General features: G+C 35.3%; 2 protein-coding genes across 3 annotated transcripts in view; one reads left to right on the top strand and one right to left on the bottom strand.

Moving 5' to 3' along the window:
* Window positions 1–5,158, top strand: part of PAQR3 (progestin and adipoQ receptor family member 3) — a 16,079-nt gene extending 10,921 nt beyond the window's left edge. For both annotated transcript variants that reach the window (XM_006151462.2, XM_027773067.1), the window contains 3 exons: window positions 50–247; window positions 1,275–1,365; window positions 3,675–5,158. In XM_006151462.2, coding sequence (XP_006151524.1) covers window positions 50–247; window positions 1,275–1,365; window positions 3,675–3,817 — 432 coding nt within the window. In that variant the 3' untranslated portion in view covers window positions 3,818–5,158. The remainder of the gene's footprint in view (window positions 1–49; window positions 248–1,274; window positions 1,366–3,674) is intronic.
* Window positions 5,159–10,160: 5,002 nt separating this feature from the next.
* BMP2K (BMP2 inducible kinase) overlaps window positions 10,161–17,354 on the bottom strand; it is a gene marked incomplete at its 5' end in the record, with an annotated part of 136,537 nt that continues 129,343 nt past the window's right edge. The window contains 1 exon segment of the mRNA XM_006151481.3: window positions 10,161–16,012. Within this exon segment, the coding sequence (XP_006151543.2) occupies window positions 14,580–16,012 (1,433 nt within the window).

Below are 17,354 nucleotides of genomic sequence, written 5' to 3' on the forward strand. Positions count from 1 at the left end.
CCCTTTACCTTATTGTTAATAACCATTAAAATTGTATTTTTCATTCTAGTATTGGCGTCAAGTATATTTGATCACAGTGCTTGCCATGATCCTGGCAGTGTTCTTTGCGCAGATTCATCCCAATTACCTCACACAGCAATGGCAAAGGCTCCGTTCTATCATCTTTTGTTCTGTTTCGGGATATGGAGTGATTCCTACTCTTCATTGGATTTGGCTCAATGGTGGAATTGGTGCTCCTATTGTACAGGTAGATTGATACACTCAATATTTATCTTCCCTTTTTTGTCTTTCAATTTTATTCCTTTTGGGTAAAGTCATAATTTGGGTGGGTCTTTATCAGTTGAGAACATATTTGTAATTGTGTATTAATGCCATAATTTTCACAGCTATATAAATAAGCATACCTTGCAAAAGTAAAGTCTGACTATTTTTTCTAAATTTCTTTCTGTGAACTAATATATTATTAGTTCTTTTTTGTGATTCTCAGTATATTAATACCCAAGTCTTTATCTGTGAAGGAGGAATTCAAAATTTCTAGCTTTTGTCTGCTGGGTCAGTGATGATACCAAGGGTAAAACAAATATTAGGTCATTGGGAAAGTCATGATGTATTTTTCTATGTTTTTCTATGCAAAAATGCATCATGACTTTCCTTATGACCAATAGAAAAGTAGGAGCAGTTGATATTGGTGGTGACAGGGAGGGACTGAAAAATCACACTAGCTGCATGTGCATGCATGCTCCAAATCCCGAGAAGAGGATGGGAGAAGGAATTGAGATGTGGCAATCTCCCTTGGGGATTTCTCACTTTCCCTCTGTCTCTGTCTCTCTCTCTGCTTCATAGAATAATACTCAAGAAGACCATTCATTGGGGATATTAAGACAGATATGTGTCTTAGGACGGCTTAGGCCTTTTCTAGCCATAATTCTCTGGTCTTTAGTCTCTTTGCTTATTCAGCTGGCAACTCAGTTCTCAAGTGGCACTCAGTTCCCATCTCTTCGACCCCTATGCCTATGTTGTAAATGGAGCAGGGTACTCACGGAGATCTTCGTCAGTGTTAAAGCTCAATTTGTAGCCTGATCTTTTGGGTGTTCTCTATGCTCCATTCTGTGGACTGCTTCTTGAAATAGTAAAAGCAAGGTTTCTGTTGTTGGAGACTATCAGTGAGTGAAACGATTTAGGTTTAACAATCTTAAAATCTGCCATTAGAGTCTTAGTACATTGAGATTTGGGTAACAGAAGGAAGATATTAAAAAACATGTTTTGTTTTTTAGGACTTTGCACCCCGTGTAATTGTGATGTATATGATTGCTGTTCTTGCTTTTCTATTCTACATTTCCAAAGTTCCAGAACGGTATTTTCCAGGTAGGTATCTGTCGTGTATTGGTTTTATAGCTTTATTGTAGTCATATGTTCAAGGTATATGCTTCAGAGCATCAAAACAAAACTTACTTTTGCAATATTATTGAGTGTTTCTATTCCCAAATGTTGCCTAAAACATTTTTCCACAAACATTTACTTACATATCAAAAAATTTTAACTCATACTCCATAGTTCTTGACAGTTAATAAACTTTCAAAATTTCAAAATATTGAATTTTGAAGATAATGTTTAAAATGTTTCTTATAATTTTATATAATTTTTGTTTGTGATTCTATAGCAACAGTATGGTTTTAAATGTTTGAGAAAATATTTTCATGTCAAATTGCTGAAAAGCAAATGCCCAGCACACTAGTCACACATAAACCCTCTTAATTCAGCCCTGCCCAGATATTCTGTGATATACCATCTGCTACCAAAGATCACACTCTTTTTCTTCCTTCAATGTCTTTCTCAAAATACTCCTCTGGTGTGGTTGCTCTTTTGCAGTCTCTACTGATTACAATGCTGGGCTTGAAAAGTCCAAGTTATTTTACGTTATGAATGTTTTCATATATCTTCTCTAATCCTCTCTGCCAGGCAAAACTATTTATGATACCAGGCTATCTTTCTAAGAGCTTCTGTTGGCTTACTTGAGATCCATCTTAGTTCCATAGTATTCTGATTAATCTTCAGATATGACTTTCCAGTCAAAGCCCTGTCCAATAATGCGTATTTCCAATTTCTGAATCAATGCAACAAACATTATTGAACTTATGCAAATAACCCTTCTGCCACAAAGTAAGAATATTCCCAAATATTTTCTAATTCCAGAGGGGTCAGGAAGGAAGAAAAGTTTATGTTTCCATTTAAAGAAACAAACAAGAAAGAAAAATATTTTAACATATTGCTGAACATATCAACAACTCAAAAGAAATTAAACTGTTTAAATTGGGAAAATAAAGCATAGTAAAAAAAATCAGTAATGTTTTACTCAAAAGTCATAAAATTCTATTTTGCCAGTTCAGTCTTATGTTCAAACCCTCTTCTTTTGAAAAGGCAGTGTTGCTGTGGTCCAATCTTTCCATTTAAATCCTGGAAGTTAACATTTTATGTTGTTATTGATATTTCTTGTCCCTAGCATTAAATTAGTTGTTTTCTTGGTTGCCTTTTGTTCTCTTATTTCTGAATGTATCTATAGTTTCACTGGTTGAGTACTCCTTTCAGAACTTCTTGAAGAGTGGGTCTCTACTACTGGCAAATTCTTTCAGGTCTTGTTTATCTGAGAATGTTTTTATTCTTTCTTTCCATATGAAAGATAATCTTGCTGGGTATAGTACTCTTGGTTGAAACTGTTTTTCACTTAACACTTTGAATATATTTTCCCATTCTCTCCTTGCTTGCATTGTTTCTGATGAGAGGTGTGAGGCTAGCCTGATAGGATAACCTCTATAAGTAATGTGACGTTTCTCTCTTGCCAATTTTAGCATCTTGTCTTTGTAGATTTGACCAGTCTTGCTATCATGTGCCTTGGAGAAGATCTTCTTGAGTTGACTCTATTAGAGTTCCTTTGTATTTCTTGGGTCTGGATATCTGAATGCCTCTTTATATTTGGAAAGTTTTCTTCCAAAATTTCATGGAATAGCTTATCAATGCCTTTATTAATTTCCTCACCTTCTGGGATACTGATTATCCGGATGTTTGGGTACTTAATGCTGTTCTGTCTCTGTCTCTGTCTTTCTGGCAAGTGCACGTGCTTTATAGCAAAAACCTCTTAAAACAACAACAAAAATTAATATGAATTTATCCACCTTAATTAACACATTACTAATTCATATTGCAGACTTTTCTGTCACTCAAAGAACACAAGATTCAGCCCCGAGCTTTCCTGTTGAATACCTGCTTAAAGTGAAAAAGTGCTTCTAGCAGGTTCATATCTAAACACAACAGTGAATTTGCTTCTCCTCACAAATTCAAACCTAAATTTCCATGATTTGTAACACTAGTTCCTTTTCCCTGTCTTTTAGTTCTTTCTACAACAGGTTGTGATAAGGAAGGCAAAAAGATCAAATTCCTGAAATTAACCTTAAATTAAGTTAAATTCTGAAAATGTACCTGGAATGGCATTTCAAAAATTCAGTATTATATTTAATACTAAAATCTTAAAATTAGATATCTCCAGTCAATCTCCAGGCACTTAGAATACCAAAATTTTTCTGCTACTAAGCTGTACTTCTTCCAAGGCCTGAGATAGAAATATGTTTTTCTTTTAAAGTCAACTTATTATAATGAATATTTTCTATCTTTCCTTTTAGGACAACTAAACTACCTCGGATCAAGCCACCAAATATGGCATATCCTTGCAGTAGTGATGTTATATTGGTGGCATCAGTCAACAGTGTATGTCATGCAGTACAGACATAGCAAGCCTTGTCCTGACTATGTTTCACATTTGTGAATTCAGGTATGGCCACCTGGTGAATTCAGCTGTTAAGCAATATATAATGGGGAGTTGTATACCCCACTATTTCTAAGGTCTTATAGTTTTTCCTATCGTCTCTTGTTTAATATATCACGAGTAATGCTTTATAATAATGGAAAAAATATACTTGGGGATCTATAATAATAACAGCTTTACAACCCTTAAAACTACTAATTTGCTGCTTATACAGGAAGTGAAAATTGGAGATCATAAGAAACAGCTGAATAACAACAATGAATGTGACCCTAGTGTAGAAATAGGATTTTTTTTTACTTAACACCAGCTTAATTTCTTTAGGAAGGGCTCATCTCCATTAGAAAATGGAGTCATCCTGTGTGATTACTTAACAGAAGATGTTTTTAGTAAATTGTCAAGTTTAAGTGCCTAATCAAGGCAAGGGTTGTCATAGCCTATGCTTAATATGAACTAGGATAGTGATTTTGAATAATCACTATCCTTTAAATACATAGTTTATGGAAACTGGCACTTAAGATAGTATTTCCTTTAGCTATAGGTTCTCTTCTCTTCAGGTAACATTGGAGTTTTGAGTTTGCCAGAACAAAAATTTTAAACTTCTCTTTTAAGTTGAGGGAGGTGTTTAGAAGAGGAACTTGCATTGTAATTTTCTATCAAATAAGAATCACATTAGAAACCAATTATGTGAGGAGGTAACAGATTCTCTGGTTTTATAACCAAGTCATTCACCACCACCTAAGCCTTTTAATTCCAGATATTGCTTAATCCCATTACATTGAATTCTCATGAGTGGATTTCAAAAGTTTTTGTTATTATTTTATTTTGTTTTGTTTTGATCTCCAAATTCCAAAAGAGCTTTCTCCTCTCTGAATTTGTAGTCCTAACTTTCTGTCATGGGGGTTCCCAGATAAATGGGTGCTACTTTCAAGGCCATATAATCTAGATGGCTCTGTCTTGACCCTGAAATGAACCTTAAGCCTTAGAACAGTCATGAGATACAATTATGTGGTTATTTATCTGTGCTCAAGTCCCCCATTTATGCATATGTTAACACTGGATTGATAACTAAAAATATTGATAACTATACTCTGATATTTGGACCTGAAGCATTAAACTTCCTTTTTATTGTGTACACTTAAAAATATTTGTCACTGTCCTGTCGTACAACTTATCCCTCTTGTTTTTTTTGGTGTTTTTCACAAAATCCCTTAAATAGTCATAAACAGTCACTTACTGGAAGATAAAATATTACCTAAGTTTATTAATGAGCTGTTTTAAACACTGGTGTGTTTTCAAAACAGTAGAATTACTGAATATCAGATAAAATGTTATTGATGATGCTTATTTCCAAAATGCCTTTTGTATGTCCAATATTAGCAAAGTCACTTTCATGTGCCTCAGTTCATGTATGTATAAAATATTGTTTCAATCCAGTATAGTGTTTTTGGAATACAGATTTTCCAGGCTAGTATCTTATGAAGGGGAATTTTCTCTTAACTAGGTTCAGTAAAGGCACACTGTGTCATACCCATTATGGGGGAATGCTACTTTGAAATGGCTATTTTACCTCATAAGGCTGCAAATTTGATCCATATGCTACATGATAGATTTTAGTGTATTTAATGGTAGGATATATTTTCCTAAAACATCCCTTATTAGGTTATATAACACTGCTTTTAAATAGATACTTTGTCATTTTGGCCAAATTAAATACACTGAATAGTTATAATTAAAGTTAAAAATGAGGGGAAAGTCCAGTTATTTTAGATATAAAATCATTTTTATTATAAAATGTTTAACAAAATTTTAAAAATACATTGAACTATAAGTTTCACTGTCTTTTAATTTTTTAATTTTTTGTTATAGTGTATGAATTATTCAATATTTGCCATCTGGGTTAATACATAAAAAGAGTTTACTTTTTAAAAAACTGTATCTGAATTTAAAAGGCATACAGGTCTGACCATAAGGAGAATTATTACATGTAAACATTTCAACTTTGTATGAAAATGTTGAATATTGTAAGAAAGCCATCCTCTCTCATTTTTACCTTTACTCAGATTATTATAAAGATTGAATGGGTGTGGATTGCTCTCAGCTGTAATCACTCCTGTGTGTCAGCACTTACTGACCACCTACTGTGTGCACAGCACTACTGGTAAAGACATTGTCAAGACATTAATTTTAAAGAATATTTTTAAATTGCCTATAAATCTGAGCCTTGTAATAACGTATATTTAAGTTATTTTGGTTTTTATAGATTAAAATATACTGTCCAGCTATATATAGTACTAAAAAAAGACTGATTTTAATTTTACCAATGTATAAACTATAAAAGCTCTTTATAGACTTAACAAGTACATTTTAAAATGACCTATTATGGCTGTTTTAAAATTGTCTGTAGCAATTTGTAAGGTTGTAGTTATTAACTCATTTAAGAAAATTATCTTTCTATATAAAGGCATTTTCAAATAGCAAGCTAGTAATTGTCTTTTGTTATAACATTGAGTGCAATTCAGTAAAGCTGCATGGCAAAGTATGTATTATGTAAATAAATTGGGTTTACTAAATATATTAAGTGCTGCTTGTCTTTCTTTATAGTACATAACAGCTTTAAAATCATATTTTAGAATCAGAAATGAAGATTCAGGGAATATCTGTCACATCTTTTGGCGTCTCACCTGGAGAGTATCCGATTTGAAGACTGATTGACTGGCATAGAGCTGTACAACTCTCCATTTGGCAAGTACCTACTAGAGATACATTTTGCCCTGTATTAAATATCCAGGGGCAAAGCCTATACTTCTGAATTCCTGCCAGTTACTGAGCTAAGTAGGTCCATATCCACCCAAAGTCTTCATTTCTGGTAATTCTACCCCTGCCAGAGTGTATGAAGAATTAGCTCAGCGATTAGGGTTTGGGTAAAGTGTGTTACATACGCATTATCGTAACTGTTCATATGAAGTATAGATGCTATTGCGTACCATGGTCTCCCGAAACTTTGTATCATGCTTCCCAAGCAGGTAGTGAGACAGTGATCTAGAACTGAAACTACCTTTAAGAAAACATTTTCTGGGCTGGCAGGTGGCGTGGTGGTTAAGTGCACTGGACTCCTACTTGGCTGGCCAGTTTGAGTTGCAGACCTGGCAGCTTGCTTTCTCACTTTCCCTCTTCGTCCCGCTCTGGTCAAATTAAACTAAATAAATAAAATAAAAATAAAGTTAAACAAAATAATTCTTTAGGAAAAAAAAGAAAACATTTTCTAAAGAGAGAGGTAAATAGCAGTAAAGGTTTCATGAAAAAGTAGAAGCTCCATCCTTAGATGGCTGAAATGAGCAGCCCTCATTGCAAGGTCCTAGTCCTGCACCCATCATCTGGAATCAACATACTACCCAACATGCATATAATCTTGACTATGCCAAATAATAAAACCAGAAAAGTCATGCGTTCAGTTTGAAAATATTAACTACTGTTATATACGATGCTTGAACTGGGCTTCTTTGTAAAGAGATTAGGCATTTAAATGATAATTCAAATGGTAGCATATATTTTTCTCTAAAATCAACTATAACTGAACTTAAACAGTGATATATTGCAAACTGTTTTTATATAACTTTTCTAATTTGCTGCTGCTTTATGCCATTAATTGATGATACAAAGGACCCAGCTCCTATGGCACAGCAGTAACTCTAGGGCCCTGCAGTGGTGGAAGCCAGATAGTGACTGTGGTTGGACTCCTGAGTTGTCCTGAAACACATGCCAGGTGCATATGCTGACACTCAGAGTCCTGAGTTGGGGCTGGGTAAAGTGAGACAGTATCTAGGGTTGTTTGCTTGCTCTCTTTAATGTGCTTGCACATGCTTTCTATCATAAAGGGAAGAAAGATTCAAAGCCCTTACTTTTCCACATGACATCTAAATGTTACTACTTAAAAAAAAAAATTCATTTATAACAAATAAGATGACTATCTTCATAAACCACCAATTAAAGGACTTCAGTTTGTGGAATACATAAGAAGATAATTAAACTTAGTCCATCAATCCAATGAATAGATTTTTTTTTTAATGTACCAAAGCCTCTTTTCTAAAATCATGAAGAACTATAATATTTACTTAATATTTCACTTGATATTATCTGTGAAAGAGAAACAGTTAACCCCAATAGGGTCCTCACTACAATCCACCTCCAGCCTCAGCCTGGATCACAAGCACACATGCACATATTCAGATTGAACAGAGCCCCTGGGATACAACTAATGTGGGTCCAGTTGTGTTACTGCTCTGCCATTCTGGCCCCCACCAAATATTTTTAAATATGTATTTAAAATATTATTTTAAAATATAAGTTACGTATGTTATCAATCTTTACCAGGGTTTAAAAAACAAATTGTGGTGGCCAGCAGGTGGTATAGTTGTTAAGGCATTAGACTTCCACATGGCCAACTGTGGTTTGAGTCCCAGACCCAGTGGCTTGTAACTTACTTATTCATGCCCAAAATCCTGAAAGGAGAATAGAGGGAAGGGATTGCAGCATGGCCATGCCCTCTGCAGGGTGATTTCTGGCTGTCCCTCTGCCTCTCCATCTCTCCACCGAGTGCACGTACCCGGTCAAATTAAACTAAATAAATAAAATAAAAATAAAGTTAAACAAAATAATTCTTTAGGAAAAAAAAGAAAACATTTTCTAAAGAGAGAGGTAAATAGCAGTAAAGGTTTCATGAAAAAGTAGAAGCTCCATCCTTAGATGGCTGAAATGAGCAGCCCTCATTGCAAGGTCCTAGTCCTGCACCCATCATCTGGAATCAACATACTACCCAACATGCATATAATCTTGACTATGCCAAATAATAAAACCAGAAAAGTCATGCGTTCAGTTTGAAAATATTAACTACTGTTATATACGATGCTTGAACTGGGCTTCTTTGTAAAGAGATTAGGCATTTAAATGATAATTCAAATGGTAGCATATATTTTTCTCTAAAATCAACTATAACTGAACTTAAACAGTGATATATTGCAAACTGTTTTTATATAACTTTTCTAATTTGCTGCTGCTTTATGCCATTAATTGATGATACAAAGGACCCAGCTCCTATGGCACAGCAGTAACTCTAGGGCCCTGCAGTGGTGGAAGCCAGATAGTGACTGTGGTTGGACTCCTGAGTTGTCCTGAAACACATGCCAGGTGCATATGCTGACACTCAGAGTCCTGAGTTGGGGCTGGGTAAAGTGAGACAGTATCTAGGGTTGTTTGCTTGCTCTCTTTAATGTGCTTGCACATGCTTTCTATCATAAAGGGAAGAAAGATTCAAAGCCCTTACTTTTCCACATGACATCTAAATGTTACTACTTAAAAAAAAAAATTCATTTATAACAAATAAGATGACTATCTTCATAAACCACCAATTAAAGGACTTCAGTTTGTGGAATACATAAGAAGATAATTAAACTTAGTCCATCAATCCAATGAATAGATTTTTTTTTTAATGTACCAAAGCCTCTTTTCTAAAATCATGAAGAACTATAATATTTACTTAATATTTCACTTGATATTATCTGTGAAAGAGAAACAGTTAACCCCAATAGGGTCCTCACTACAATCCACCTCCAGCCTCAGCCTGGATCACAAGCACACATGCACATATTCAGATTGAACAGAGCCCCTGGGATACAACTAATGTGGGTCCAGTTGTGTTACTGCTCTGCCATTCTGGCCCCCACCAAATATTTTTAAATATGTATTTAAAATATTATTTTAAAATATAAGTTACGTATGTTATCAATCTTTACCAGGGTTTAAAAAACAAATTGTGGTGGCCAGCAGGTGGTATAGTTGTTAAGGCATTAGACTTCCACATGGCCAACTGTGGTTTGAGTCCCAGACCCAGTGGCTTGAAACTTACTCATGCATGCCCAAAATCCTGAAAGGAGAATAGAGGGAAGGGATTGCAGCATGGCCATGCCCTCTGCAGGGTGATTTCTGGCTGTCCCTCTGCCTCTCCATCTCTCCACCGAGTGCACGTACCCTATAGCAAAAATCTCTCAAAACAAAAAACAATTACGTATAATGCAAGAACTATGCCAAACAAGTTATTCAAAAGGTAATTCAGAAATCTTAAGTTTCTGCCTTAGTATCATCACTATAAGTATCAGCAACAGTATTAACTTTAAAAATTGTGCTAGGAAGCCTCCTTGTAAAAATTCCAGGTCAAAATGGGTTTTCTTACTTAAATTCTAACCTGAACTCCTTAAGAACGGAGATCTAATCTTATACATTTTTCTATTCTGCTAGCTGGTACACAATAGGTACTTAATGTCTGTAGTGTGAATGAAAGAACAGAATAGAAGTTTACATCCAAAACTTTTAATAAGACAAATAATGAAAAACTCCAAAGAGTGATTATAAAGAATATGCAATCCATTTGGGATTTATTGTATTTAAAGAAAGCAGATTATTAAAACAGTAGGTATGATAAATACAGTAAGAAAATAACTTTAAATTTCAAACAAAACAAAGTGAATCAGAGACAATTTCAGTCAAAAAGAACAAGCAATGTAAAGGCAATAAAGTAATAAAATCAGTTAGTGCTTCATTAGATACAGGGGCAGGGGAAGCAACTGATTCTACCTCAGAACAGTTTCCCAGCTATTTTGCAAGTGTGTTTTATAACAATTAGAAATATAATAAAGACATAAATCCTGTTTATTTAAAGGTTAAAGTTACTTGCTTAGTGGTACAATAAAAGGCTTCAGAAAATTCAAGTTTAACAAAAATTGGAAGTGTAATCAAAGAAAGTGCACTTAATGCTGTTTGCCAGCAATTTAAAAAGTAGCTTCTATACTATTGTCTTTTCAATCACAAAAGGAGCATAGTCATATTAAAAAACAATTCTCATTCAAAAGTAGCACTATAAATTTAAAAATAAAAATAACCCCCAATGATGATTCTTTACATTTTTATCAATCTTATTTTTTAGTGGCTTTTGTAAACCTTCACTAGGAGTGAATGTGGTTTTAGATAATGATTGTGGTTGCAATTCCATTTTTAAAAGTTCACATTAACTCCGCAGTAGAGATGTGACATGTGCATGCATGTGTGTGTATATATATTCTTATCTTAATATATAAAACACCACTGAGTATAAAAGGTTTAAAATTAAACTATCACTTATGTTATTCTCACAGTAGATATGTCTTCTCATTCTCACAGTAGACTGTCAACTCAACAATTGGACCTAAAATGGTAAGAGTAGTTTTGCTAAAAAGAAAAGTAAAACAACAAAAAGAGTTCACTGCACATTCTACATATATTAAAACATATGTACCCAAACTCCTCAGAACTAGTGATACTGATACACTTGTACCTTCCAAGAGTGCTCATATGTAGTACCAAAACCTTAGAACAAATCAAGCAGAGTAGCTGACTAGTCAGAACACCACCCTACCTATTGGACATCAGCACAGTAGAGTGAGCTCCACTTTAGGATTTTCCACTGACAAGATGAAGACAACAGTCTAACACTGTTTCAGTACAGGGTAGGGTCAAAAGATGCATCATCTGCAAATCCAGATAGTGTCCTAACTGTGCCCAAATACACACATACACAGGGATGGGGAGTACACTTCTGAATAAATATTCTAGCCAGTTATATTTTCATCCAGCCTACCACCTGATCTCCTCCACCTAATATGTATACCAAGCAATTTTTGTGTCTTAGCAGATACATTCTTTAATGCCATAAAAGCTGATCTTTTTAATAATATTTTTACTGAAGTGATATTAAAATAATTAACCAAATGGTCCACTTTTTTAAAAAGATTACTCAAAATCAATAATCTTTATTAAAGCTGTTAGGAAACAACTTTGGCCTTAAGATTTCTGCTAGCTTCATATTATTTTACTTCCCTTAGTGATGTTCAAGTATAACAGGCTTAAAGTTATGACTATTTTACACCCTATTGAAGCACAGGGAACACCCACATAATAACTAGAAAAAAAATTTCAACTTTCCTTAAACCAGAATTAGACCATCCCATAATAGAGCCAAACTCTACTGAGTGCTGCCTGCCAGGTACTGTGTTAAGTGCTTTCACATGTCTTAGGAGCTTTATTCTCACAATTGTCATAGGGAATTAATTACCTGGGCATCAAGTATGTGGAATGAACTACACTTTGACCATGGTGGTGGGAGGGGATGAATGAAAACAGAAAGTATAAATCCACACTCCTTGGGAAAACGCCTCTACTTCAACATGGTCTCCCCATTTCTAGACCACTGGATTTCCTATTGAATCCTACAAACTTTGCTCTGAGCTACCATCTCAAAAGAGCAAAGTCACTGGGCTGGGCTGTAACAAGCAAATGTAAATCTTGTTTTCCTTAGAATTTATCTAATACTATAAGCCCAAAGGATCTACATTAGTGCCTGAATCATTTAAAACTATTCAGTGTATTGAAAAGCCAGTATTTTATGTTTATATCCCAAGGAGACCACGTTGGTTCATCCACTGCTCCTTCTGTGACAAAATTCATGAGGTTTAGCAGAGACCAAGTACTTCAAACAGTCAAAGAAGCATACTGTGGACACATCAACCAACAGATTTTCACTTAAAACAAACCAAAAAAAGTGGTAACAAACCTACTGTAGTTCATAAATTTACTATATGTAATCAACTCTTCATTTTAAAAAGAAAGTATTACTTGAATCCGTTTTGTTTTAAAGATCATCTATTTGAGCATTTGCATTAGCAATATTAACCTGAGAATCAGAAAAAAGGGTGCAAACATAGTATTTGCCTTTGGCACAAAGACAAGAAATTGGTGCAGTCCAGCTTGAAAACTACAACTGTAAGTGGTATTATAATGCTTGGTCTGCCTCTGCTACATTGTGATTCACATATTGTTTCCCTATCTTCCACAAATTTATATCTGATTTAGCATATAAAGGAGGAGAAAGAAATAATAAAAAAATGGTTATGTGGTTTAATACCCAGACTTTGCCTTTTTTTCCTGGTTCAGAACTGTGAAAATAGGCAAATAGCTTATCCCATTGGGCACTATAATGAAGAGATCCTAATAAGGTTACTCATAAAAATAGATTTTAATTGAATTAAATTTAAAATATAGCAATCAAGGAGAGTGCCAGTTGATAAGAGTTTCCACCCTTTTGGAAATAACTCTAACAGTTCTAGAAACTTCAAATGTTAATCTGATAGAAGACAATTAATTATAACTTAAAATACTTGCAGACACAGGAAATACAGATATGTACTCACATTAATTCATATATGTCATTTCTATCATTAAACACAATTCCTATAAAATCTCAAGTTTCTAATTGGGGAACAGAAAAGGCAATTTGGTAGCTGGGTTATTAGCACTGAAGACACAATCGACTAGCAGAATTAAGAAGCTAGTCCCTCATCATCTAATACTTTATAAACATCATAGGATCTGGTGTGTTCATGCAGGGATACTTTAGCAGGGTACATGAGTCCTGCCTATAAGGCTTTATGGGTGTCACTGTTCTGTGCATTTTATTGAAACTATTCTACCCTCCAAACCTACCTAAAATAATTGTTGCTCATGACTTGGGGAATATTTGGTAAAGGTGGTAATTTAATAAAGTAATTACTAATGCAACATGATTTTACATTGTAAACGTCTTAAATATCAGGGCTTCCACTACATATTTTTCCTAAAATTTTTATATAAACCTTATCCTCACTCCCTCCCAGTTTTTCCAATAATCTACTTTTTTAGCATGATAATAAGAGTTTAGAGGAAGAAGCCATTCAGAAAGAAAATATAGCATGTTTCTGAAGTGCTGAAATTTTTTTATCATCTTTTTCTTTTATACTTTTCAAATGAGATTTCTGTTTGTTTTTTGTTCTAGGCTTCTATTTAACTATTTCATATCTTTACATTTATTAATTGACATAAAAATTGTATATATTTATATGTTTTTGTTTTGAAATTTGTATACACTGGAATAGCAAAATCAAGCTAATTTACATATGCATTATTTCATATAGTTAAGTATTCCATATTAATGGCACTTGCTTTTAAAAATAAAAGTTTTAGGCACAATAGTTACTTCTGGCTCTGCTTTGTAGATAAAGGTTCAGTATGGACCGAAATCTCTGTACACTCCAGATAATAACTTTCTAATCTTCGTGAGAACTAGGATCATCAGAAAAGTCATGATTATCATTCTATGTTTTTCTATGCAAAAATGTGTCAGACTTCTCAGACAACCCAACATTCTTTATTGTGTGTATGAAAATCAGAAGAGACCTTTAAAAATTCACAAATATAATCTGTGTGTGTACAGATAACCCTAGTTTTAAATGCTGGATCTGGAATGAGCCTGGGATATGCACACAGAAGTGACATTCTGATATCAAAAATAACAAGATAGTTTTACTGTCCCTTTTCAGTGGCTACACCCCTGGAAAGGTGCTGCGTACTTTTGACCAGAAGTACCATTCTTGCATTTTTGTGTTGTGATGTCAGTAGCAGAAACCCTTGGTTAAGAGCTTTCAATGTAGCTCACTTTTCTCCTGCCTGGAAGAGGCATCAAGTTACTACCCTGTACAGATACTTTCTTTTTCTATTTGGTTTATTTCAAAATCACCTATTCTGATTGAGCTATAAGAATGAATGATATAAAGAGCTATACAAATAAGTGACCTTTCAAATTCATAAAACTGTTCATAATTTTTTGAAACAGGAGTTAATGCCAAGAATCCATCAGAAGTATCTACTGTTTAGAAGGAAATGGAGCAGCACCAAATGGGTCTAATTCGACTGGTTGGGACTGTTGGGACTGATGTGGAGTGATGCTTTGTACCACAAGTTCTGTAAAGGGCACAGCACCAAAATCATCCATTTTCAACGCATCTGCACTGTGGAATGGCCCGTGTAGTGAATTCTGTCTTTGCCGCCCAGGCAAGACGGTATTGTGATCAGCACGGATGTCATTCAGGCCCTGGTGTGAGGGGTGCCATGGCAAATCTGGAGGATGAAAGGGCTTGGCACCAAAGGGGTCCAACAGATTCTCCTCCGGTTGTAGGACATTTCCCCTGTCCTTCCCATCAGTTAGTGCAATGCTAATGTTCTCCTTGGAGTCTGAAATGGTTAAAAATTCATTGCTGCTTTGAGAGTCTCGGCGGCCCACTTTTTTATGTCTACGGGCTCTCTCTGGAGTGCGATAGGTAGGCTTCAAAGTCTTCTTTGTGCTAGTTGGTGTGCCATGGTGCCGCTTCCCATTACTTTTTGATATATCTTGCTTTGTGCGCCGTTGTCGAGAGGACAGTTTCTGTAAGCTACGCTGTTTGACTTTTTGCTGCTGATTCCCTGTTATTTCCTCAAAGGGCACAAGCCCAAAAAGGTCCTCACTGCTTTCACTTTTACTTATTGATGTGGGAAAGGGCTGAAATGGAGTAGAGCCAAATATATCTACACTTTTGGGACAACTAGGAAGAGTATGTGCCTCCAGCCCCACAGTATGGCAGTCTTGTACATTCACCTTCTTGCTAAAGGGTGCCTTTGTGAACACATCATATTCCTCCTGTTCTAGTCCCATAGTAGGAAACTTCTGTTGAGAGAGGTTCTTTTCGTTCTTTCCTTGCTGGGGATGTTGAGTGTGCACTGCAAAGAAGGGCACGGCACCAAATACATCAAATTCAGGTTTGGAAGTCTCTACCCCAACATCAGCAGGTGATTGGGCAGGAGTGAGGAGTGTTATGTTAGGGTCTTGGGTTGGTCCACTGCCATACTTGTCTCTGTAGACAGGGCTCACATTGCTGTATTTTGCTTTAGTCTGCTCATAATCAGAATCAGAGCTATGTTTCTCTTCTTCCTCATCTTCAGAATCCATGAGGAGAGGCCTATGACCGAGATTTTCTGGTTCCGTGTCATCATCATTAAAATCTCCTTGTTCTCCCTGTAGAACTTCTTCGTCGTCTTGTTCTTCCTCTTCACTGCTCTTAGGAGAAGGGGGATCTGATTCAAAATCACTTTCAGATTCATCATTCCCCTTCTGCACTTGGCCTTGTACCGATGAAGTGTCCATGGGTTTCTTTCCAGCCCGCTGATCTTTACATACTGGACTTGCTTTTCCATTCTTAATAGCGTTTGCAATGCTGCTTTCTTGATTCACAGATGAAAGTTCAACTTTCTTTTCAGGAGAACCTGTAGGTTCAAAGAAAAATTATTATTATAGCACCCCACTGCACTTCAGATTCCATTTCCACTAACTGTTAATATGTACTAATATATGACATTGTAAATCCCTCATACCAGTTCCTATACAGAAAAAAAAAAAAAAGAGTATCAGTTCTTTGTCCTTAGCCTTTGAGAATACACTTGTTCACAACTACATAATTAATGCAGACAGACTTACTCATCTCTGGACACTACACACAGCCTACTCATCATAAACCCTCACTGACAGCTAAATTTTATGTATAGCACCAAGAATACAACCCTCCATGTAGTAGGCAAATTTTCTTCCCCACCCCCATCAAAGATTTAGCTCATTCTGACTGTTTTTCCAACAAGATCAACAAGCATGAAGAGCTTATCTTAATTTCTGACTGATTTCTTTTTTAATTGACATCCTACTTTTTATAAACCAATATATTTTAAACTGAGTTTATCAGAGCTAAGAACCAGATACCAAACAGAGTTTTTACCAAAGACCTCTATCTGCCTTCTCTGGGTGACCTATCTGACTGTACTACATTTCATTAAAAGCCTACTGCCTTTAAAAACAAATCTAAACCATTAGTATGTTAACTGATGGATAATAAAATTATAGCCAACATATGGAGTGCTTTGCGACTTAAAGTACATAATAAAGACAGTATGTTAGCGTACATGAAAATATACTACCTTCCCAATACTTGGTATACTAAATTGATTTTCCAGAATTGGAGATCAATTTTTATTGATCCAACCCCACATTCTCATCCCTTTCCTTCCCTTTGACTAAGATCAAATATTTCAAAACAACTAGCTAGGAATGGTAGTATATAGTCTGTAGTTAGGAAAACTAATTAGCTTATCTCGGAGGGACAACTACTCTCCATTAACACACTGGTCTCAGGCTTATGACACCTTTGAGTATGCCCTACTCTTTGAAAATTCAGCAATGCTATCTTCCTGTATCTCAAGACTGATCTTTCACTAACATCTCCTTAAATACATACGTTTCCCAGGTTTTATCCTTAGCTATGTCTCTCCTTTGCATGCTCTCCCCAGGGTATTAACTACTCACATGGTGACTGCCAATACACCAGCAGTCTGTGGCCAATTCTAATGTCTTTACTCCAGATCTTATTTCTGAGTTCCAGACTCAGGTCTCTAACACTTGCCATGAATACTTACCAAAGGACTGACAATACATTTCCTACCATTACCTCAAAAACAGTCATTTCAAAAGAGATCATCTTTCTTCTTAAAATATATCCCCTCACCAGTTCCCTCTAAATTAGTGAATACCTCCATCCACTCAGTTCTTCAAACCAGCAGG

The sequence above is a fragment of the Tupaia chinensis genome, unplaced genomic scaffold, assembly GCF_000334495.1.
Source record: "Tupaia chinensis unplaced genomic scaffold, TupChi_1.0 Scaffold000318_1, whole genome shotgun sequence".
Classification (NCBI taxonomy): Eukaryota; Metazoa; Chordata; class Mammalia; order Scandentia; family Tupaiidae; genus Tupaia; species Tupaia belangeri.